The 22,787-nt window shown below is 37.7% G+C and overlaps 1 protein-coding gene across 1 annotated transcript in view; it reads right to left on the reverse strand.

Moving 5' to 3' along the window:
• Positions 1-5,574: 5,574 nt before the first annotated feature.
• Positions 5,575-22,787, reverse strand: part of BTAF1 (B-TFIID TATA-box binding protein associated factor 1) — a 47,216-nt gene continuing 30,003 nt past the window's right edge. The window contains exons 20-38 of the mRNA XM_074593286.1: positions 21,397-21,823; positions 20,051-20,241; positions 18,933-19,086; positions 18,724-18,833; positions 16,802-17,003; positions 16,286-16,434; positions 13,709-13,861; positions 13,065-13,186; positions 12,689-12,856; positions 12,431-12,508; positions 12,222-12,351; positions 11,395-11,536; positions 11,102-11,232; positions 10,547-10,672; positions 9,622-9,774; positions 8,815-9,026; positions 8,497-8,656; positions 7,732-7,902; positions 5,575-7,490 (exon numbers count right to left, since the gene is read on the reverse strand). Coding sequence (XP_074449387.1) covers positions 7,344-7,490; positions 7,732-7,902; positions 8,497-8,656; positions 8,815-9,026; positions 9,622-9,774; positions 10,547-10,672; positions 11,102-11,232; positions 11,395-11,536; positions 12,222-12,351; positions 12,431-12,508; positions 12,689-12,856; positions 13,065-13,186; positions 13,709-13,861; positions 16,286-16,434; positions 16,802-17,003; positions 18,724-18,833; positions 18,933-19,086; positions 20,051-20,241; positions 21,397-21,823 — 3,126 coding nt within the window. The 3' untranslated portion in view covers positions 5,575-7,343. The remainder of the gene's footprint in view (positions 7,491-7,731; positions 7,903-8,496; positions 8,657-8,814; positions 9,027-9,621; positions 9,775-10,546; positions 10,673-11,101; positions 11,233-11,394; positions 11,537-12,221; positions 12,352-12,430; positions 12,509-12,688; positions 12,857-13,064; positions 13,187-13,708; positions 13,862-16,285; positions 16,435-16,801; positions 17,004-18,723; positions 18,834-18,932; positions 19,087-20,050; positions 20,242-21,396; positions 21,824-22,787) is intronic.

Consider the following 22,787-nt stretch of genomic DNA (forward strand, 5'->3'; position numbering starts at 1 on the left):
ACATTTTCCTTTAGTATGTGGAATTTTCCTCATACAACTTTGCAAATCCTGGTCTGAATTTTACTTCAAAGAAAATACTGCAGGTCATCATTTTTAAGAGCATATGTTTCTCGATTACTTGCTAAATTAACAGCAAACACCCAACACTGAGTTAGCTATCCATGTGATAGAGCTAAGAAAATAGCATGTTTTGAGCATGTGACTTTTTTAAGGTTTAGGGGAGGGAAAGATAACAAAGTTCCTAAATCCATGTCTGAGTTTCCTAATGTTATCTGGTGTTAAGTACTTTGTTTCTTCAGCCATTCCTTTCTTCCATTTAAAATATTCAAGATTTGGCATAGATTAGAATTAGAGTTTGTAGAGTCTTTCACGTATGTGTATCCTAAAATGGTTTTAAGTGGCAACTTTTTAGTAAATGTAAGTTCATCCTTGTCCCTGTTTTGTGTAAGCAGCAGATCTGCTAATTTTTTCATATCGGACTGTTCATATCAGACTATCAGACTGTTCATCAGCTTGAAGCTTTGGATTCTGAAAACCAGCCTCTCATCCTATTCAGCTGTATGTTCCTCCAATTTTAATGAGAGATCAGTGGTGCACCAGTCTGTTGAATTATAGTAGTGTGTGAGGAATGACACATTCAGAGAGATGATGGTGGAGGGTGGCACCTCACCCAGCTGGCATGGCAATATTAGCACTTGGAGAGGCAGTCAAGTCACTGAACTGGATGGGCTCTAGTTGATAAGAGAAAAATCTATCAGAATTGATAGAAATTACAGTCATTGCCATATTGCAGCTTAAATCTTTATCTTGAAAACTCCAACAGTAGTATTTGAAATACATTTCTTTTTTGACAGTTATCTTCCTTTTTCTAGGAAGTAAGTGTAATTTTCAAACATGAAGTTGGTGGCTGGTATGCTTGTTGGTTAATCATTCCTGACTTTATGAAGGACCGAGCAAATAGTCTTATTGTGCGACGGTGGGATTTCTTACATGGGCATAGTGAAAGCACCCTACCCTTATCTGTCATGTTGTGGCATCTGTGCCTGGAAAGCTCTAGGTAAAAGTTGAACCTAATGTGGCTCCTTTGTACGAGTACCTTACAACCACATGCAGTCCCTCCTTAATCTTGTTTGTTTAATATGATCAGTATTTCATTTTCTTATTTTGCACAGTATGATCCTAAGCCTTTACCACACCTTTTGCTGCTCAGAATTCAAACCTTCCTCTGAAGATGTCTTTTTTTTTTTTCCCCCGCACTGACTGCTTCTGGTGCTAATCATTATAGTATGTGTCTATCTTGGTGTCTCAGTTTTGTAAATCCCTTGTGTGATGAAGAGGTGGTATTTCTCCTTTAGCCTTGGCATTCCTCTATAAAAGCAGTAAAAAGACAAATCTATTAGACTTGGTTTCCTGATATAAAGTACTCGAGACCTATTTTTATACTGCCTACTCTGAGAGTTAACAAATCATTGTTCCAAAAGACTTCAGCTTTAAGTGAAGGGGCCTCCTGGTCTTAACTCCTTCCAACCAGTGCCAATAGAAACCTTAATTTTACTGAAATTGCATTTCATGAGATGTACTGCATTTTCTTGAAATTTAAATAGAAAAAGAAAGTACTGAATCTATTTAAAATATTTTTGGACAGCTCTACTGATAGGTGAAGCAAAAGATTTTTAAGTGTTTGAAATGTTAGCTGTTGATCAAGAAAAAAAGATACATAGGAGCTTGGCACAGACCTTCTCCTCTCTATGTTAAATTAAAGATACCTTAAGAAATAGAAGAAAATCAGATCAGCAGAGCAGATCATCTTGAGTGCCATCATGTGGCACATAGAGGACAACCAGGTGATCAGGCCCCAGTCAGCATGGGTTTATGAAAGGCAGGTCCTGCTTGACTAACCTGACCTTCTGTGACAAGGTGATCTGCTTAGTGGATGAGGGAAGGGCTGTGGCTGTTGTCTACCTAGACTATAGTAAAGCTTTTGACTCTGTTTCTCACAGCATGCTCCTGAAGAAACTGGCTGCTCATGACTTGGATGGGCATACACTTCGCTGGGTTAAAAACTGGCTGGAAGGCTGGGCCCAAGGCGTTGTGGTGAATGGAGTTAAATCCAGTTGGTGGCTGTTCACAAGTGGTGTTCCCCAGGGCTCAGTACTGGGGCCTGTTCTGTTTAATATCTTGATCAACAGTCTGGATGAGCGGATCGAGTGCACCCTCAATAGGTTGGCAGATGATACCAAGTTAGGCGAGAATGTTGATCTGCTTGAGGGTAGGAAGGTTCTGCAGAGGGATCTGGACAGCCTGGATCAATGGGCTGAGGCCAATGGTATGAGGTTCAACAAGGCCAAGTGCTGGGTCCTGTACAACAACCCCATGCAGGCTTAGAGAAGAGTGGCTGGAAAGCTGCCCCGTGGAAAAGGACCTGGGGGTATTGGTTGACAGCTATCTGAGTATGAGCCAGCAGTGTGCTCAGGCGGCCAAGGCGGCCAATAGCATTCTGGGTTGTATTTGAAATGGTGTGGCCAGCAGGACTATAGGGAAGTGATGGTACCTTTGTACTTGGCCAGTACTGTATTCAGTTTTGGGCCCCTCACCACAAAAGACATTGGGGTGCTGGAGCAGGTCCAGAGAAGGGCAGCATAGCTGGTGAGGGGTCCAGAGCACAACTCTTATGAGGAGCTGCTGAGGGAACTGGGGTTGCTTAGCCTGGAAAAGAGGAGGCTGAGGGGAGACCTTATCCCTCCCTACAACTACCTGAAAGGAGGTTGTAGAGAGGTGGGGGTCAGTCTCTTCTCCCAAGTACAAGTGACAGGACAAGAAGAAACGGCCTTGAGTTGTGCCAGGGGAGGTTTAGATTGGATATTAGGAAAAATTAGGAACAGGCTGCCCAGGGAAGGGGTCGAGTCGCTATTGCTGGGGGTGTTTAAAAGATGTGTAGATGTAGTGCTGAGGGACATGGTTTAGTGGTAGCTTGGCAGTATTAGGTTAACAGTTGGACTTGATGATCTTTAAGGTCTCTTCCAATTAAAAGTATTCTATGATTCTATGAAAATTAAGGTTTTTTTGTTGTTTAAGGCTTATAAATGGAGAGGACTGAAAGCCTGCTCGAAGTCTGTGGATTGCCATTTTGTTTTTTTGCGATCTGCTCACTTGTTTAATACCTTCCCTCCACCAAAGCCACCATCATGCCAGCAGAAAGCTCTGCTTGTGCATGCACGCACCAGAATGAAGAAATGCATCTTCCCCTTAGGTCACATCCAAGATCACTGTGAGTTATGTCACTATGAGGTCAGAGCTCTGTTACCCGGCTGCTGTATGGTCCTCACAGGAGCACCTCCCAGGAGTGGCATCCCTGTACTGGAGTTCTGACAATCTCACACCAGTGGACACTTTCCTTTGTTGGGCAGAATCCCCCATTTCAGCCAGGGTTTGACTCCAGTTTTGTCTGCTGAAGTAGCAACTAAAGCTTGATTCCTGAACAGTGTGTTAGCCTTAAAAATTAACAGTGTAACTGAACAGATACCTCCAAGCCTGCTGTAGATCGGAATACTGAAGAACTAGTGAAGCCACTAGAAGATAAGGAGCCAACTAATACAGTTTCTGAAACAAATTCAAAGGTCATGTCTTTTATTAGGACACTGAAAGAATTCAGATGAATAATCATCTCTAAAAGAATGCTTATACTCAGAGAGATGCCCTTGAAGTAACTCGCTTAAATGTGATTTAAAAGGTGAATTAATTTTTACCGTAACACATCTCCTGCTTAGCTTAAAGAAAAAACTGCAGTTTCCAAGCTTTTGATTACAAAGCAACTTATCACCAGCCACAAGTCAGTTATTGCTGTGGTCCTTAAAAGACTTAAAGCTTGCCCTACGCCAAAGCTCTATTTAATGCTGCATGCCTAGCTATATTTAATGCCATATTATTTGCCATTTGTAAGCAAGTTAATAAAATCTTACATACGCAAGTATGTTTTCATCTTGGAAGTTTTCCACAGTTCCTAACACGGCTTAAGTTGTCCTACTTCTGCTTGAATTAAGACTTAATTAGAAAGATACGTTTACTTGCCTTAGTAACGTGTAGAACCATGGGATGGTAGTAAAGTTGGGGATACCACTAATGGGGAGTGTAAGTATTTTTCTTTAAGTCTGGTAGCTTGAAGGTAAAATGCAAGCTTTCTAGAGACAATGGGCATCTACTACAAAAGACTAAAGAAAAAGACTAAGCGTGAACTAATGCGAGCTGAACTAAATCATGAGTATGGAGACCTTGGATCTTTAGTGTAATTTTGATTTCAGCAAGCTTGGAAAAAAAAAACCCCACCCACTTCCTAATGCTTAGAAAAGCATTAGGGAACATGACAAAAAAAAAAAATCCCCTGCAATAGTCATAACTACATTTGCAGAAAGCAAGCAGCTTCCCGCTTAAATGGATTCTGAAGATGACACATGAAGACAGACTTGTCAGATTGAATTCTTAGTTTAACAGACATTTCAGAAGGAATATTTATACAGACTTGGTGCATGTCTGCAGAAGATAGTTTTCCATTTAGTTTCAAGAAGAATTTCAAGCAGTCTTGAAGTTTGGTTGAAAAGCACCATTATGTATACGTTGTTTCAAAGCAGTTCTTCCAGCCCAGAATCGGGTCACCTAAGAGGTACTTAGTTTTCGCAAATGAGCGAGCATTGAATCTGGGACCTCAATAATTTGGAGGGCTGGCTTTGGCGACTATTGGTGGTGTTCTGATGCCATTAAATAATGGATATAGACTAGTTAATTCAGTGCAAATTACACACAATGCATCAAGCCTTGGGCATGCGTGGTTCTACTCACAGGTCATGTTTTTTGGGGTCTGCAATGACTGAACTTGCAGTCAATTCAAGATTTAGGCTGTGTCTTTATTAGCAAGGAATACACTGCAGTAGGGGCAGAGAAAAATGGTTGGTGCTGAGAACCTGACATCCCTGTGCTATCTTTGAAGTTTTTATTTCAGCCTAGAGATAAAAAACTTTTCTATTTCAGCCCAATCCCTGGTCTGGTCCAGCTGAGTACCCATTAAACAGCTCAAATGCAGTTAGAGGCAAGCCAAAAATGTATTTCTTGCTTGAGTTTTGCTGTAAGCAAATCCAGTTTGTGCAGTGAGAACACTGCACTAACAAGACAGATCACGGTAAATGGTCTGCCAGCTTGGGGAGCATAGAAAAGCTCCAAGTTAAATATTAAGGTAACTAAAAATGTATTTTATATATTTAGTGCAGTGTTCCAGCTGGCTTCTATTTTGAAAGTGTTAATTCACAGAACACTTAAGATCAGTCAGTACATATAGTAATCTTGAAACAATTATTCTAGGTTCTGCTTCCCCCCCATTTTCCAGGCGCAGGACTCTTTTTGATGTCATATCCAAGGGAGCCATCACTAACAGTATTATGGTTGCATAGCAACCTCAATGTGATAAATAACTGGTTTAAAGCAGTCCCTTGCTGTACATTTATTTTCCAACAGGAGCCAAACAGTTTCCTACCACTGCAGCTAATAAAACTCTTGAAGAAAAAACATATACAGTGTTTTATGACTAAATAAGAGGCTTTTTTATTCAAATATCTTGTTATTTCTGGGCAGTACCGCCAGATTACCCCACCAAGTATCTTAAAGTACCCAGTATTCCAGCATTATAATTTCTTTGTAAACAGAACACCAAGCCCCATCTCGTCTCTCCTGCTTGCTTGGATTATCAGTTGGAAGCACAACAGAAATATTCTATGTATGAAGGCAGAAGTGAACTAATACTAGTAATCCAGCTGTAATTTCCAAAAGCATTAGTTTTGTTACTTAGCTACAGTGAAAAAGTCTTCTCTACAGAAAAGAACCTAAACATGGACATATACAACATGCAAGTTATATATTCCCAGTTTTGTTTATTTTCATGGAATGCTAATTTAGTTACAATATGGCAGTTCATAACTACTGAAATGTGACATTAATTCATCTCCAATGCTGCAGAACAGTCTTGATTTATATATATGTTTTAAAACAATCTTATTTTACATAGTTGAGGTCTCTGGTGGTTTTAAGCTCTGATGCTTAAGCACACAGCAAGCTACAAACCTTAGGTTTTATATTTATACATATATTCTATGTATTCAGACAACTGCTGTAAGTTATCTATAATTTAATATTTATAAAAAGTGCATATACTGGTACATATGCACATCTAGAAACACACTTTTACTACTGCCTCCCTTTTATAAAAAGCTGCATAACATACAGCCATATTATTCGCACTTACTGCTAATGAAGTCCTTTACTATCTTTGTTACACAGTTTCAACTATTCAATTCCCTCAAACTGAATGTAGGTATTTCTATGTGTATTTTCTCCTAAAGAAAAAAAAAAGTCCTCCCTCTTCCTTTAAGAAGCTTTAAATCATGCATCAGTTTAGTAAACAGTCACTTGAGCATGGATTTTGGAATCCTAGACAGTGTAAAATCTACTTCTGGAAAATGTCTGTCCGTATATTTAATTTCTTTTAGTTACAAAAAATATATAGGATTGAAACATACTAATACATGCATCTCTCAAAGTGGCTATATTCTAGCCTTATAGATAAATTAAAAAAGTACACCCCTGCTAACAGGATGCAAACATGGCCTCAAACAGGCCATTACCTGTATTTAATATAGCTCATTACATTAAAAAGTTCAAGTCAGCTGTTCTCTCAAGATGGTGTCAAAAAGACCGAAGAGCATAATATATTTATACTCAATATACAAAGGTGGGTGCACATATCTAGTGCCCTTTAATTATTCAATACTTTCAAGGCTTCTAGGCTTTGCCTCTGGTAACACAAGTCCTGAAATGATCTGAATGAAAGTTGAAAATTGTTTTTTAATACACCGTAAAAGCAAGTTGTGTTTAAAAGAAAAATGTACACTGAACAACCTGAAGTACTCACTGAAACAACTGTACAAAACTATTATAGATACAGAAAGAAATAATGGTGGACTTAACTTCAAACAGAAGTAACACTTGTTAACATAAGTAAAAACTTCCTTTGTTTTATTCTTCTACCAAGTAAGAATTTGAAGCCGTTCAGAACAAGTAAAATTCAAACCACCTCACAATGTTTACATTTAAATTTCTTTTATACAGTGCAAATGTTTAAGACAGAATAACTCCCCAGTGAAACAGGTGACACTACTTAGTGCCAGTCTTTTGAAGATTCTTCTTTTAGTAAGTCTATTTACACATTAAGCTAAAGGTTCACTATATATGCTTTGAAGTTTGCTGAATATCAGCAGAAAAATACGTGAACTAGCAGCAGTTGCATTACGAATATATGATGGTTACTTTAATGAATGCATAAAGTTTTCAAGACTGTATTCAGTGTCATACTGTTCTTGATCCCATAGTTCTCCAAGGTTTTCGAGTACTGATTTCATTGACGCTTTCCCAGAAGAGGTAGAGGTATCTGCTTTTTCAGTTTTCCCATCCTTCACAAAAGAAAAAAATCAATTAATATACAGAATAATGTTTTCAGGAATATACTAAATTCTTTGAGTCTGATGATTCCTTTGGGGGGCATGTCACTTCATCCTGGTTTTCAGAGAGCTGTCTACTATTCATCATTCCAACATTCCAAGTATTCATCCGATTAAATTTTACAGTTCAAAGCAAAGCTTTTCACTAAGCTTTCTCTATTTTTGGTAGGTATTTGTAAAAATAGTTTTTTACCTTGTCAAGAGTGAACAGATCAAGAAGCTGTTCTGTTCCCATGCTCTGTAGGCTTGCATTTTCTTGGCTGATCACTGTATTTGCAATATTCATTTTGAACTTTTGAAGACCCATGATCTTCTCCTCTAGAGTTCCCCTGGTTATCAGGCGATATACATTAACAACACGTTTCTGAAAGAAAAAAAGCACACTTCGCTAAAAAATATCATCTTAGGTATTCAAGAAAGCATAACCTTTTAAAGTATGCATCGTGGACAGTCTGGTAGCAGTTTGGCTTGGAGTTACTCTTCAGTAGTTACTGAATAAGCTTGACTGATGTTAGATGAAAAGAATGAGACTATGCTAGCATACAGTAGAGGCACCTGCAACTCCATCTGTGCGCAGTAAGTTAAGAATTCACTGCTTTTTACAGCTGTAGAGGGAGACTAACAGCAGTCGCTCTTTCCCTGTCATCAGAGGACAACCCTTAGGGCTTCCCCAGCTCCTTGTCTCAGTTGCATCTCTTCCTCCACTGAAGGGTGATTCATCCCTGGCCTCTCCTCAGCAGCTCAGGAAGTACAGAAGAGAAGGCACACCAAGTTGGGGATAGGATAAGAAAGTACACACTTCAACATCTGGCATATTTGCAAGAATGCAATATGAATGGAAGCTTGGTGGGAAGTCCCAGATGTCACTTTTATTATATGCTACAACTTTATCCAAATTCAAAGAAAGAGGAGTTCAGCAAGAGAAAAAAACTGAAGAGAAATTAAAAGAGTTTTTCACCTGCCCAATGCGATGTGCCCGATCCATGGCTTGCAGGTCTCTCATTGGGTTCCAGTCATGTTCCACAAATACTACTGTATCAGCCCCTGTTAAGTTAAGTCCCAATCCACCAACATGAGTGGTGAGCAAAAGAACATCTATAGATGGGTCATTATTAAACCTGCATATAAGAAAAGTTAAGCATGGTAAATTTAATTTAAATAATGAATTTATGAACCCCAACTACTTTTGAGGCAGACAAAGGAACAATTTTGTACTATATAAATCATATAGTTCATTACAGTTGGCCTCATATTGGTTATGAAGGGATATGCTTACCGTGAAACAATGGAATGCCTCTGACCAGCAGGTATGCTGCCATCTAGTCGTAAGTAAGTAACTGAAGGTAACTGAGGTCTGAGAAGGTCATGCTCCACTATATCCAGCATACTTTTAAGTTGACAGAAGATAAGTACTCTGTGCTGGGCCACAACAGCTTCTGTACCGCTTTCTGAAGATCCACCATTCCCCAAACCACAGTCTAGCAGCAGCTTAAAGTAAAACAGCATTAAAGTGTGTGATCAAAATGACAGTAGATCTCATGTAAATATTGACAGTGATGGACTATCAAAAGTAGAAATAAGAAACTAAAAACTACAGAAGGAAGTCTTTAAATGACAGTCACTTAAATGACATAATGCAAAGTTTGGCTTCACTGCCAAACTGAAAAATTTAAGAGTCAACAGAATAGTCATTTTCTTCATTTTTCTTTACTCACAGTAGAATTTAAGTATGTAACACAATCTAACATTATCAAGCTAATAGTCTCCTGTATAATAAACAGGAGAAAAGTTTTTCTGTAACAAGAGGAACAGCAGTAAGAAACAAAGTAAAATATTTTTGACAGGGCAGCAAAAATTATGTAAACATCATCACCTTGAAGCAACCTTGTGCCTCCCTCTCCCCCTTGAATTAACAGGAAAAATAATACATATGCCTAACACCCCCTTGTATTCTATTTGCTACTTAACTAGTGTTTTAAGATCAGTTTTCATATTGATGAAGTCTTAAACAAAACCTTCTAAATTGTGATATCAGTAGACACACATTTAGGAAACGTAAAGCACAACATGCAAGCCTACTTACTTGTTTTAAAGCAGACAGCTTAGGTGCGTGTTGGATATCTCGAAGTGATGAATTATGAGCTGCAAGTTGCTCTGTAATTCTTTTATATTCTGGATGTTGTGTTGTTAACACTAACGCTGGATGGTTGCATAGCTTCCGTAAGTATTGCAATGCCTTTATTTAAGAAATGAAGTTCAAAGGAATGGTTAGCAACAATGTAGTTACAGAAAAAGGATGAACAAAATTGATTCTAAGTACAGGGGCCACTCAGCCCCATTCCACAATTTGGACTTTATTTTAGTGAAAATATACCCTAAAGTTGCACATTTATATTAAGAAAGGCTGTATTTCAAGTGTGTTAGGATCATAATGATCTTGGTTCCTGTTTCAGGAACAGCGCAAAGACTACCATTTCCCACACCCTCATATTTGTGTGCGATACAGTAGATGGGTTTGAGAGCTGTGCAGAGCCTTTGAGAATTATTGTTTCCAAGTAGCCAAGACTTGGCTGGCAATTCTGTAAGACCATGAACCTTCATGCATTCAGATCTAACCTTAACGAAACTTTTTTGTTCATGTTTTAGAATCTTAATTTTGTAGCGTAACAACTGATGAGATCAAAATTAGTTCCCTCTTGTTTTGAGGTTTTGCACTTTTGGTAATTATTTTTTAATTCAGAGTAATATCCAAGATCCACTAAATTTTTTTGGTGTTCAGCTATTTAAGACTGTCTTGTAAGACTTAAGACACAAAAATATAATTTAAGCATAATAGCTATACATCACATGCCGGGCAGTCTGATCCAAAAATCTAAATATTTTACTTATGTCGTATCGCCACAAATGTGTAAGTTAACTATTTTGATTTTCATTTTTTATTGAACCCAGAAATACAGTTACCAGAAATCAATGAACTAGGTAGTAAAAATTACTGAAGAAATCTGTACCTGAAATACATGACCTGTAGCTTTAAGCTTTGGTTTTTCAGTTTCCTCATTCAGTGAAATGGAAGAAACTGTTTCATCAATATCACATTTGGCACGAGACTTGGCAAAATCTTCATAAAGCTGAACCTGTAGGCCAGGCCCCAAAGAAGAGAAAAAGTATGTTTTACCCGACAGAAGACAGACAGACAGTTATTTTTAGACTTGAGTTTCGACTTAAAGTTCTGAATTATTGTAAATCAATAAATCTATTTTATATGTAGCAGTGGAATCTCTTGCAATTTATTTTCTTTCAGCTTGGAAAGTATTCTTTAAAAAAATCTGTAGATGCTTAGATGTTGTTCTTGTAGAATGATACCAGAAATTAAGCTAAAGAAACACTCTACTACAACTGGATTGAAATTAGTTCTTTTACGTGTACTAGAAAAACTTTTTAGTCCTGTGGTCCCAGAGAATGCAGGAGCTGACATCAGATTGACCCAGGAACACAGATGTGGTTCCTTTGTGGTCTTAACTGTGCGGAAAAAATTAAGCTTCCAGTCAACTTTTTAAGCGTACCTGTAGAGGACTGAGAATACAGTAATAATCTTGAATAATTTTGGGTGGAAGATCCTGCAGTACATCCTCTTTCATTCTCCTCAGCAGGAATGGCAAAACTTGACGGTGCAGTGCTTCCATGGCAAGAACCCCTAGTGAAGGCAGTGAAAGCAGTATTTTAGGGAAAAAAATGTCAAAACATTCAGTCCCTCCCCAATCTCTTATGTTTGCACTGACCATATTTTCTCTTCTCATTAGCAGTTCTCACAAAGGAAGAAAACAAGAAAACCAAAGACTTAATGTTTGATCCTTACCAGCTTCTTGTTCTCGACTGGAGCTTCGGGCATCTCTACTTGCCAGTATTGGTTTGCCATAACGAGCTGCAAATTGGCGTTCAGTACCCAAAAATCCTGGCATAAGGAAGTCAAACAGCGACCACAACTCTAAGACGTTGTTCTGTACATAAAAAAAATTGTTAAATTGTTTTCAAGAGTAATGAATTGTTAAAGCTATCAGAAACATTTCCATACATATTTCACACTGCCTATGAAATACTACAAACATGACAATTCAACATACTTTTGAGCTCCTGAAACTTGGTGGCTCTTTCTTGAACTTAAGTTACAGGAAGACCTGAACATGCAGTTTAACATATAAATGGACTTTCTACTGCGTCTGATGTCTTAAGCAACACCTTGAGTTCTTCTGGACAACAAAACCCAGGAGATGGGTGGTCTTAGTCCTGGATGAGACAGATACTCCACAGACAAGTCATTTTGGACAAAGCCCAAATCTGGAGTTCTGAGTCAAGTTTCTTGCTAATTTAACTAGAGGTATAAGGAAATGCACTCTTCCCTTCCCTGCCTGCTACTTAATGAACAAGTGGCTGAGAAAGCCTTGTTGCAAATGTTTGAGCCCCATTAGTACCAAGATCCTGTACCCATTCCCCTATACGTGGGTGTACTGGGAAAGGAAGAAGATGTAGTTTCAAGCATTTAGCAATGAAAGGCTTTTTTTACAATGTGTACTTTGAACAAGACAACTCTGATAAAAAGCACAAGAAAATGGACTGCAAAGTAGACCCCTCTTGCTTGTTTTCTAGTACTTACCCAACTCCTTAGGAAAAAAGAAAAGCAGTTACCTGGATTGGTGTCCCAGAAAGAATTATCCTGTAATTGGCAGTCAGCTGTTTTACTGCTTTTGACAGCTTTGTTTTTCCATTTTTTATTACATGGCCTTCATCAAGAATGCAGTAATTAAACTTAATATTTCTAGAAAAGAAGAACATAGACTTAAGTAGCATTTAAAATTCTAAGCTATAAAAACCTCAGAAAATGAATCAATTTTTACCTGAAGAAATCAATGTCATTTCTCACAACATCGTATGAAGCCACTATGAGATTGTGTCTTTTCACCTGGTGTTGTAATCTTAAGAAAAAAAGAGAGATCATAACTCAAGTGTTCCTTACATATGTTATTATTTCAGCCTTTAAAAGTACTACTATAAGTTTTACCATGCCTACAAACTGTGCTTGAGTAGTAAAGTGAATTGCAAAATTCTGTGTGTGGTATTTCACTCTTATCTGTCATAAATGCAAAGCGCGTTACCTTGCTCTCTCAGTAGGAGGTCCTGTATAGTGCAAAGGATTAAGATATTCTTTTGAGCAAAATTTGCCCACTTCATCCACCCAGTGTCCTGTGAGTGTAGGAGGGCACACCACCAAGGAGGGAAGAGGAACACTGTCCACCAGTTTTGTTCTTGCATATTCCTGAGCCCTTCAAGAATATCAAAAGAAGTTCAAAAAAATTATTTTTCACAGAACCATTGAAGTTAGAAGGGACCTCTGGAGGTCACCTGGTCCAACCCCCCTGCTCAAGCAAAGCCACCTACAGCCAGTTGCCCAGGTCTACATCCAGAGTCATTACCATGGATAAAGCCTATCATTAAAGTCTTTAAGATAGAATGTTATTTGTTTAAGCTTACCTGAGGCAATGATCACCTGCAAGAATGCAAATGGATTGCAAAGTTTTTCCTAAACCCATGTCATCACAAAGAATTCCATGAAGTTTGTATTTATTGAGAAATGCCAGCCAGTTCACTCCATCCTGAAATCAGAAAATAGAAAGAGTGCCTCAGAAGTAAAAAAAGTGGCTTTTGGCTAGTTAAGCTTCAGTTCAAACATCTGTATGTTCTGTCACACACCACTGCCAAACTATGAGCTTGTTTCCCGCCATAAACACATCCACTACAGCCCATTCAATCAAAGCAGAGGGGAAAAAAAAGGTAGAAACGCAAGCAGCCAAACAGTACAACGAGGCCTGGCTTTGCAGCGGTGAGCTCCCACAGTCAGCCTAAGCAAGGCACAGCCCGTTTGCTGCCATTCCTTGAGAAAAATGACAGAATCCAGAAAGGGGAAGAAAAATGTTGTTAAAACAGTATAAATGGCATGTATTACTTCATTTATTCTTCTTTACCCAAGAGTCCAGGATACACACTGCACAGCTAAAATGAAAACTAAACCCCCCAAAAAACGCAAGCAAAAAACCCAAGCACCCGAACAACTCCTACCCTTCCATAAAATCCTACCAGACTGGAACTTAGTGCTCTTTTAAAATATAAGCTGTTACCTGCTGATATTTTCTGAGTTCTGCTTTGATTGGTACTGGAATTTTATAGTTTTCCAGTTTTTTTCCATCCAATAATTGTTCCAGGAAGTGACGTTCTTTAGCTTTCATTCGGATTAATTCTTCAGACATGTTTGGTGGATCTGGTATACCAGCCTAGGATAATATTTTTAAAGCAGTAATGTAAGGGCTACAAGTACTTAATTTTCACACAGAGAGTAAGAAATAAAACCTCATACTAGCTTAGACATTTTGAACAGATGGCAAAGATCTGCAGTCTTCTCAGTTCTATAAATCCAAACTCAGTGCTATACTTGTTTGACTCCTTGCAGATCAACTCATCCAGAGCTGTAGGCTGCAAAAGACAAGTTCTGCCTGAAAAGGACACACTGAAAAGCTTGATACAATTGCATAGAAGAGGGGAAATCCTAGTCATCCTTGTAAGATTTTACAGACTGAGCTATTCTTCCTCTAATCGGAGAGTTTATCTGGCTGGCTAGAGAGAATCCTTTGACACCCAAAGGACATTCTACCATCCAAAGTTAGATGGATTTTTTTCTCCTACAGATATTAGGAGAACTAAATCTAAAGTGATACTGAAATCCATAGGATGAATTCAAGAAGTTGGAAGCTATTGAGAAAAAGAAAAACCTAAGGTTTGTGGCTGCAGACCTTGGCTTCCTAGGTACTTCCTGTACCAGGCCAGAAGACCAAAGAAGCTATCTGGGGACAAATACGCTCAGACATTCTTGCTTACTAATAATATACAGTAGCAAAAGAGGCACTGATATTTTCCATCATCACATCTGTCATCCCGGTTTTCTGGGCCACCTCCATCTTTAGTTATCTTTACTTCAAAACCCAAGTTACTAATAGCTTTACGAGGGCTCCTGGCTGAGAAGAAAAACTATCAAATAATTCCACTGTGCACGTGGTTAATAAGGAAGGGGGAAAATGGGGAAAACTAACCCAGATTTCAGATGTTAAAAGTGTTCCAGTAAGGTATTTAAGTATGTACATAAACACAGACAACAGCCTACTTGTTCAACTGCTCTTCCTATCCTCTCTTTTAAAAGAACATGTCTGAAAAGTGAATACCATACAAATTGGTTTAAGTATATGGTCAACTTGCAGCATGATCGCTTATCAATAAAACAGGACAGATTAAAGTTGAACCATTTATCTTACAATCCTTCTCTCAGTCATATTTTCATTTTTATGGTTGAATGAATAATGAAATTGAGAATAAAGATACAGGAAACTGAGCATAGCTAAGTTCTCCCAACTTATGTATTGCTATTGTATCCAATTCCTTACAATTAGAAACCAATACAGAAATACGGATTAGAAACTCCAAGCTTATTCAAACCTCTATCACTTTTACTTATCCAGCAGCTGAATTAATGCATTTTAGGTAGCACATAAAATAACAGCAATAAACAAAAAACACTAGATAAGGTCTTTGCGTAGTTACAGAACTAAGTCATGCTTCAGGGACATGAAATTCAAAGAGTGGAAAGTTTTTTTGTTGTTTTAATGATACCACTATAACTACTGAAAAATGTAAGTTTGTTTTATGAAATACCTGGAAGAATACCCTAAGAAGTCTTCCCATTTAAAAAAGTAAAACTGTATCCATAAACCACCACTCCATAAGGGTTTTTTGTACGCACAAAGCATGTGTGAAACTTTGTCTACGAAAACTTAATCAAAGTTATTTCAATCTCAATCTCACCATCCCTGGAAACATTCAGGGTCAGGTTGAATGGGGCTCTGAGCAACCTGATCTAGTTGAAGATGTCCCTGGTCATCGCAGGGGGGTTGGACTAGATGACCTTTAAAGGTCCCTTCCAGCCTAAACTATTCTATGATTCTAAGGTTCTATGCTAAATTAAAAGTTGAGATAATGAAAGATACTAAACCCATTAAACTGACATTTTTACTTTTTTTCATTAGAAACATGCAAACAAGTTCTGAACTGTCTTCTATTACAATCTGGTGGTGAAAATAAGTTACTTAGAAGCCTTGTAGTCTTTGAAGTGCAATATCAGGAAGTGTCTGAGGTATGCAAGTTGTAGTTGGCATGAAGAACTGAAGCAAATCTGTATGGATTAATACTACTGCACCATAATACGCGTAATATTTTGCCCAAAGCTGTAGGGCAGGGCTTTTTGATTTTCAGAACTAGGAATAAGTTAACTGTACTTATCTCAGCACTATTTCTATTAATACTTTTTTTTTTAATACAGTTCACCACATATACAACACCACACATACCTAGGGAGGTAACACATATAACCCCTAGGACTTTGGAGCCCAAACTAGCAAAAGCAGAATTACATGCAAAATTAATGAATATACACTTTATTAAAACGAAAAATTTTACTATAACATTCGTTTAGAAAGTTACAGAGGGTCCAGTTTTCCTCAGTTGCATTATAAAAGACATATCTGCAATTATCTGATCTGGTCTCAACATCTATTCAGCATTCAGTAAGTCAGAAGCTTGGACTTTGTGGCTGGTGAAAAAGTGGATACAGGACAGTTCACATACTCAGTATACTTACAACTTCAGCTTACCTCAAGAGGCATTAGTCTAATTAGTGTTGCAAAGCACTGAGTAGCCATGAAACGTACACTGTCTGTCTGATCACTCATTCTACCCAGAACTGGAACCACTAGAAGAACAATGTATGGAACAATACCAACATCCAGCTGCTCCATTACACCTGGATCAGTTATTAAGGAAACAGTTTTTACCAGTTCAGGATTGTCTGACATCAATATATACCTGGCAGATTTCACACTCAAAAGGTAAAAAATCATGAATGTATTACATGCAGATGAAAAAGATTTATACTAACAAAGCAACAGAAATAATAAAAAAAATCTGACCTACCCAGCTACATTTAGCCCAGTGAATTCCATGGTTTGAGAACCTGAATTACATTTCTTCTATTTCTTACCTACAGGAGAAAAATAGCTTAACATTTTATTTCATTCCTCCTCTGTTTTTTCCAGGCATTGTTTTTTGTTCCCCAAAATTATGCAACTGCAAAGAGGTTTCTGCATTTTTGAATACTCAAGCAAGGATACATGCAAGTGCTTCAATTGCACCTTCTTGTTTGGTGTTGTCATCTATTGCTCCCAACCACGGTAGAACTTTCTCTAGAAAGATATTCATTGTTTCCATGGTAGCTATTTTGCTCATAACACCTACACAACGAGCAGCCATGTGTCTCACTGCAGTGCTGGGATGTTGAAGGCACATATAAAGATGAGACAAATGCTGTATTAACTGAATAGAAAAAGAGAGTAGGTGAAAAAAAAGGTTAATATGAACTATAAACAAATTACTAAATTATTTTGAAGTATACAGTATTTTAAAGACACTGTTGCCTCCCAAAGAATGCTAGAAATAGCTCCTTCACAAGATCTAATTGTTCCAAACCAAGAAATTGTTTTGAACCAAAAAACTGTTTCAGAAGAAAAAGACAATTGAACTTTGAACAGATATTGCTCCCCAATACAGTTAAAATTCAGAGAGTAATAAAACGTTTAGGGTTTTAGTCAAAATGCAAATTAAAGAATAATTAAGGAAGTGTTTCACACTGGAAAAAATACATGACTAAGTACTCAGAACTTTTCATATTAAAAAAAACCAGTATTGCTTAAATACAGATACATAGATTAAAGAATTTCTTCCAGCTAGCAAATTCATCCTAGACTCATACATTTCTGTTTAGGCAGATGAATTATCCATGTTGGGAGTCTTATTAACTCTGTGTGACAAGACAGACACCCAGAAGGAAATTCACATCTTCCCAAAGGGGTACGTGTGTACATACATGCCTTTTCTTCCATCAGCACAAATAACTTTTTATGTCAGATACTAGATGGTCATGTTTTTACTCGTGTAAAATTCTCAAAATATTAGCTTTGATGAACGAGAAGTTCTGCTTTCCTTGATTTTCTAGGATTTTTGTATTCTTTTTGAAACCTGTGTACAGTATTGGTACCCCCCAAACCAATCTACACATTAACTACACATTATATGTATATCTGTATATATAAAATACATATATATAAACATCTTTCCATGTCATGCTAAATTAACTCAAAATCGCTTCAGTATTTTATTAAAATAGATAAGAAACAATTCCATATGTGCCACATGAATCTTCTCCATCTGCTCAGAATTCTACAGCCACTCCTTATGCCAATCCTTTCCCATCATATCCTCTCCAGACAGAGTTCTGGCCTACTTATTCCTTGCATACTTTTCTCATCCTGTTGCCCTTCTCTATGCCTCTTCCAGTGCTACTATATTTATTCTGAACTATAGTACTGGATATAAGCTAGTACTGAAAATTGCATTCAGATGCAGGCATAATGGTGACTTTCTTGTTCTGTTTCTTTCTTAACTTTCTATTTTTTTTCAACCAGTATTTTACATTCAGCTGATACTTTAACAGAACTATCCTAACTCCAACTCCAGGATCTCTCTGCTTAGTAGAAATAGTCAGTTCAGAACCTACTACTGCGTATAAGATGTTAAGTTTTTTATATTGAGTGGTGAGTAAAAAGAAATAATTAAAAATTAATCTAATCCAGTCTACTTGGGGGTAACTGAAATATCCCATAATTTTTGCATTCCCTGCACAGGGAGCCTGCTTGTTCTCCAGGTTTAGGATATCTGTAATTAGAATAAAACAGAGTTGAAATGCTGATTTCAATATAACACAATAGCATAAATACTGTCATAACTCAAACGCAGGGAAGAAATAGGTTTGAAACCTAACAACTTAACTGCTGAAGATAGAAGGCCATGTCTTCAGTTTATCAAGACTAGAATACAAGGACTTGGAGAACAGGCAGGCTAGTAAGTGCAATAAAAACACCATTTGAGCAAAATTAGGAAGACATCTAAAGAGAAGCCTTAGAAAACAAAGATTTAAAACAGTGGCAATGAACAGACTTAAGTGCTTCATACAAAAGCTGCTTTGGAATATGATTACCAGAGGATGTAGCTGAGTATCCATTGAAGCTGCTGTTGTTTCAAAAACCTGTAAAGAATTTACTAGCTCCTGGGCAGGAGCATCTCCTTTTTCCAGTAAGGACTTTCGGTCTGTTAAAAACAGAAAAGGTGTTCAGTTTAAGACTGACCTACTGCACTCAGCCTACCAGCCCCACCCCCCTCTTCAGCTTAAATCAGAAGTGTAATTACCAAAATTATTTGTGTGAATGTTGTTCCTTAATGAACCAACCATAGCATCCCAGAGATGTGGCAATCCCGTTGCCATTTCAGCACCAAAATGTTTAGCTATAGTAGATAAGGCAAATTCAGCTCCTCTTCTCTGTACAACATAAGGTTTCTGAGCCTAGAATTAAACAATTTAATAAAGTAATGAGGACAGATACATTTAAGAGTAACAATTATTTTCAAGGAGGCTCCCATTGTTATATAGGCATTCAATTCTAATTGTGTTTATAGCCACCTACGACACATTTGCGGGTTCATTTTTTTCTTTGTAAGTTATCTTTTATACAGGTAAAAAAGTTAAAATCTGTTACAGCAAGTTATTTAAATCCTATGAAGTTTCGGGATATGACTTTTGCTGACACAGGTCCACTTCAACAAGAGGTTTTCCAACTGATTCCAGCTCCAGAACTTCAGATATTGCCAATATAGGGGACACCAAGAACAGTAGCATGCTAGAAAAGCTTCCCAAAAGCAATACTTGATTTGTTATTAAGCCTCTTCTCTTCCTCCCACCCTCTTCAGAAAGCAGCATTGATAAAAATCACTTTAACAATTAAGAACAAAATCCACAACACTGATTAGGACTCACAGTCCTGACTAGGGTCTTACTAAAACACACTGAAGTTTTATATGAATAAAACAGTAACAAAAATATTTAGCATATCAAGTGTGGAAGTCACTTGTATATCCTAAAGCCGGTCATATTTCAAATACTGTTTGTAATGCTTCAGAGATTCTATTGTGCATCAAGATAACCAACATTAAAACAGGTAGCGGGACACAATCACAGCACAGTTTGTGGAAATTCATTTGCATGGATTTATATTGAGATATTCATATCCCATACTAAATGTGAGATATTTCAGGAATATTAATTTTCTTATTGACACACTGAAGATTTAAAACTTCATATACTCATCAACTAACCTATGCTGCCTGCATCACAAAGTTTTATGTCAACCCAGTTCTCTCACGAAAAGATCCTGACATCCCTATTATAATGCTATCAACTCCAGTGAATTCAAACTAATGGAAGGGACGAATGGATGTGCAAGTTGCAAATGCGAGTTTTTGAAGTTTACCTCATCAAGTTCCGTAGGAATGCTTCCACTACTACCAGTAGGAAGATCTGCAATTGGGGCTTTTGGAGCTTTTGGAGTAGGACCTCGCCGACTTGTGATGGCAAAAGCAGCTTTCTGATGTCTGTACAGTGTAATTATTCCCCTGTGCTTTGTAACTGTATGATGCATCCCATCTTTATCAGAGTTGGGCCCTAAAGGAAAAGAGAGAATAGCTGACAATGATTGAAGCTGCAGTTTAAAACGTAGGTGGAAGTGATAGCTTCCTACAAGTCACCTGCAGATCTCAACCTGCTTTAAGAAACCCCATGTCATCATCCTCAAGGATGGAAAAATTTAAGTACAGAGTAGAGTTACTGTTAAGAGCACATTACAGACTTGTAAAGAAAATCTAAGTGTGCAAATTGCCACAAAAATTCTTATTTATCAAGAAATACAGGTACCAAAACTTCAGTCACATAGAAAAAAGTTTGCACAGTTGTTTTTTATGTAAAACAACACATTAAGTTCTAAAGTTTAAACAAACACATTCTGTGTCCTTTATAAACAGTTTAAGACTTCTACCACAATACAACAGTAGATGCCATCAGTATCTTTGGATTTGTTGATGTTTCTATTTATGCCAATCAGCCTAATTTTCAATCAGGTATGAATGTTATTCTACTCTGAGAGGAAGGAGGATGCATTCATTAAGTAAAATGCATAACGGTCAAACCTTAAAGCAGGTTAGAATCTTTGAGAGTATTAAGGTCTTAATTTGTGTTGTTCATTCAATCCATACATTTTTAGCAATAGTCATTTGAAGATAATCCACAGAGTCAGAGAATGGCTTAGGTTGGAAGGGACCCTGAAGACCCTCTTGTTCCAACCCCCCTGCCACCTCCTACTAGACCAGGTTGCTCAGAGCTCCATCCAGCCTGGCCTCGAGTTGTTCCTTTCCAACACTATCCTCATCTTTTGTTATCTTACTGTTAGCCTATGGAACATAACACAAGTCAGACTTTTTTTAACCAGCTACTCTAATTTCTATACTGATTCAATTTCAATGAAAAGCTTCGTAACACATGTAAATGAAATGTGATCATAAGTGGATAATAATTGAACAACAGTAAATAATCGAAAACTGGAACAAAAGTCTTTTATACATAAAGTTTCTGAAAACTATACACATCACTAGTTGCACACAGTGTGTAATTTAAGACACCTAAATGAAATAATTATTAAGAAATGAAGACTCAGTTGCTGGCATTTTAAAAACAACAAAACCAAGACTCCCTCAGATACTCATTTTAACAGTTCAGAGACAAGCAGACATATTTTAAGAATCCTGGCAGTCTTAGATATCATACCTTTTGAGTTTTCATGGCTACTCTGAGGCTGTGCAGGACATGCTGCTAGTGGAGTAAGATGTGGATCCACACAGAGGGAGTTGCAGAGATTTTTTATAATCTTTGAGTTGGGGCAAGGAGACCTTGTTGTACACTGCTGAAGTAACTTAGCTATGCATGAAGCCACATAGTTTTGTACCAGTGTATTCTCCTCTTTTTTGATAGCTTCCATTAAGGGTTTTATAACAGGATTTAGTTTTTCTGGAAGTTGATGCAAGTTCACAACTGCACATGCAGCAAATGTATGGACTCGCAGATGCAACACTTGCCATTCTTGATTTGTTTCTGTAACAGTCATTTGGACTTGTTGTCGTTTACTGTCCAACTGCTGCAGAATTTTAGGATTCAAAGTAAAGGATGATGTCACCTCATTGAAAACAGAAGTAACCTAGTAAAAAGGAAGAGAGTTACAAATGTGTTTCATTTACTGTAAAAAAAATTATTCTCTGAAAACCATGGTTTTCATGACAGAATACGATTCACTTCACCAGGTATTATCATCTCAATTTTCCCAGCAAATAGCAGGAAATGCTCCAAAATGTAGTTTCTGGCATCTTAAAGTGCAGCTCAAGGGGAAAATCAGGCATATTACAAATATTTCAAGTCTAGATTCCCAAAGCTAAAAGAGGAGTTTACATACTCCTCCAAATTTAGACTGTCCTATATCCGCCAGATATATCCAGATATTCTGGTGCATGACAGATAAGCGAAGGAGAATATGCTATGAATACTAGAGGCCAGAAAGGATGTGCAGGGAGGATGTGCAAGGTCCCATACATGACATATTTGTTTCTAAGCTGATTTTCTTTTGAGGAGAGAGACTAAGGAAAAAGTCAGCACAACACAGCAGTCGCAGGACTTGCCATATCCTCCCTTACTCACAATTGACTGACTACTGTTGCTTAAATCTTTCACAGGAAACCAATTAAAAGCAACGTGGAATCATGGAATGCTGAACTTAGTCTACTGGTGGGATAGTTAGGCTCCTAAGTAAAGAAAAGATGACAGCTGTTGACAAGGTTGGTCTGGGGCGGGGGGTGGGTGTTGTTGGTTTTTGTCTTTTAACTGTTCAGGTCAAGTCTTTCAACTATCAGACTTGTACTGCTTCACTCTATAGATACCTCAAGTTCTACTCCACATAACCTTGATGACTGCAATGACCAAAAGATGCAAAAAATATAAACAGCAAGGAGGAGTGCAGGGTTTTTACATCTGATGCATGAAGATCCATACTACAATGCAGAGTAGGTTTGGTGTCTGTATTTCAAGAACTCTGGAGGAGTTGAAAAGGGTGCAGAAGACAGCCACAGAAAATAGCAAGTAGTTATGGAACGGGTCTTCTAAACCAGAAT

The sequence above is a fragment of the Larus michahellis genome, chromosome 6 (assembly GCF_964199755.1).
Source record: "Larus michahellis chromosome 6, bLarMic1.1, whole genome shotgun sequence".
NCBI classification, from domain to species: domain Eukaryota; kingdom Metazoa; phylum Chordata; class Aves; order Charadriiformes; family Laridae; genus Larus; species Larus michahellis.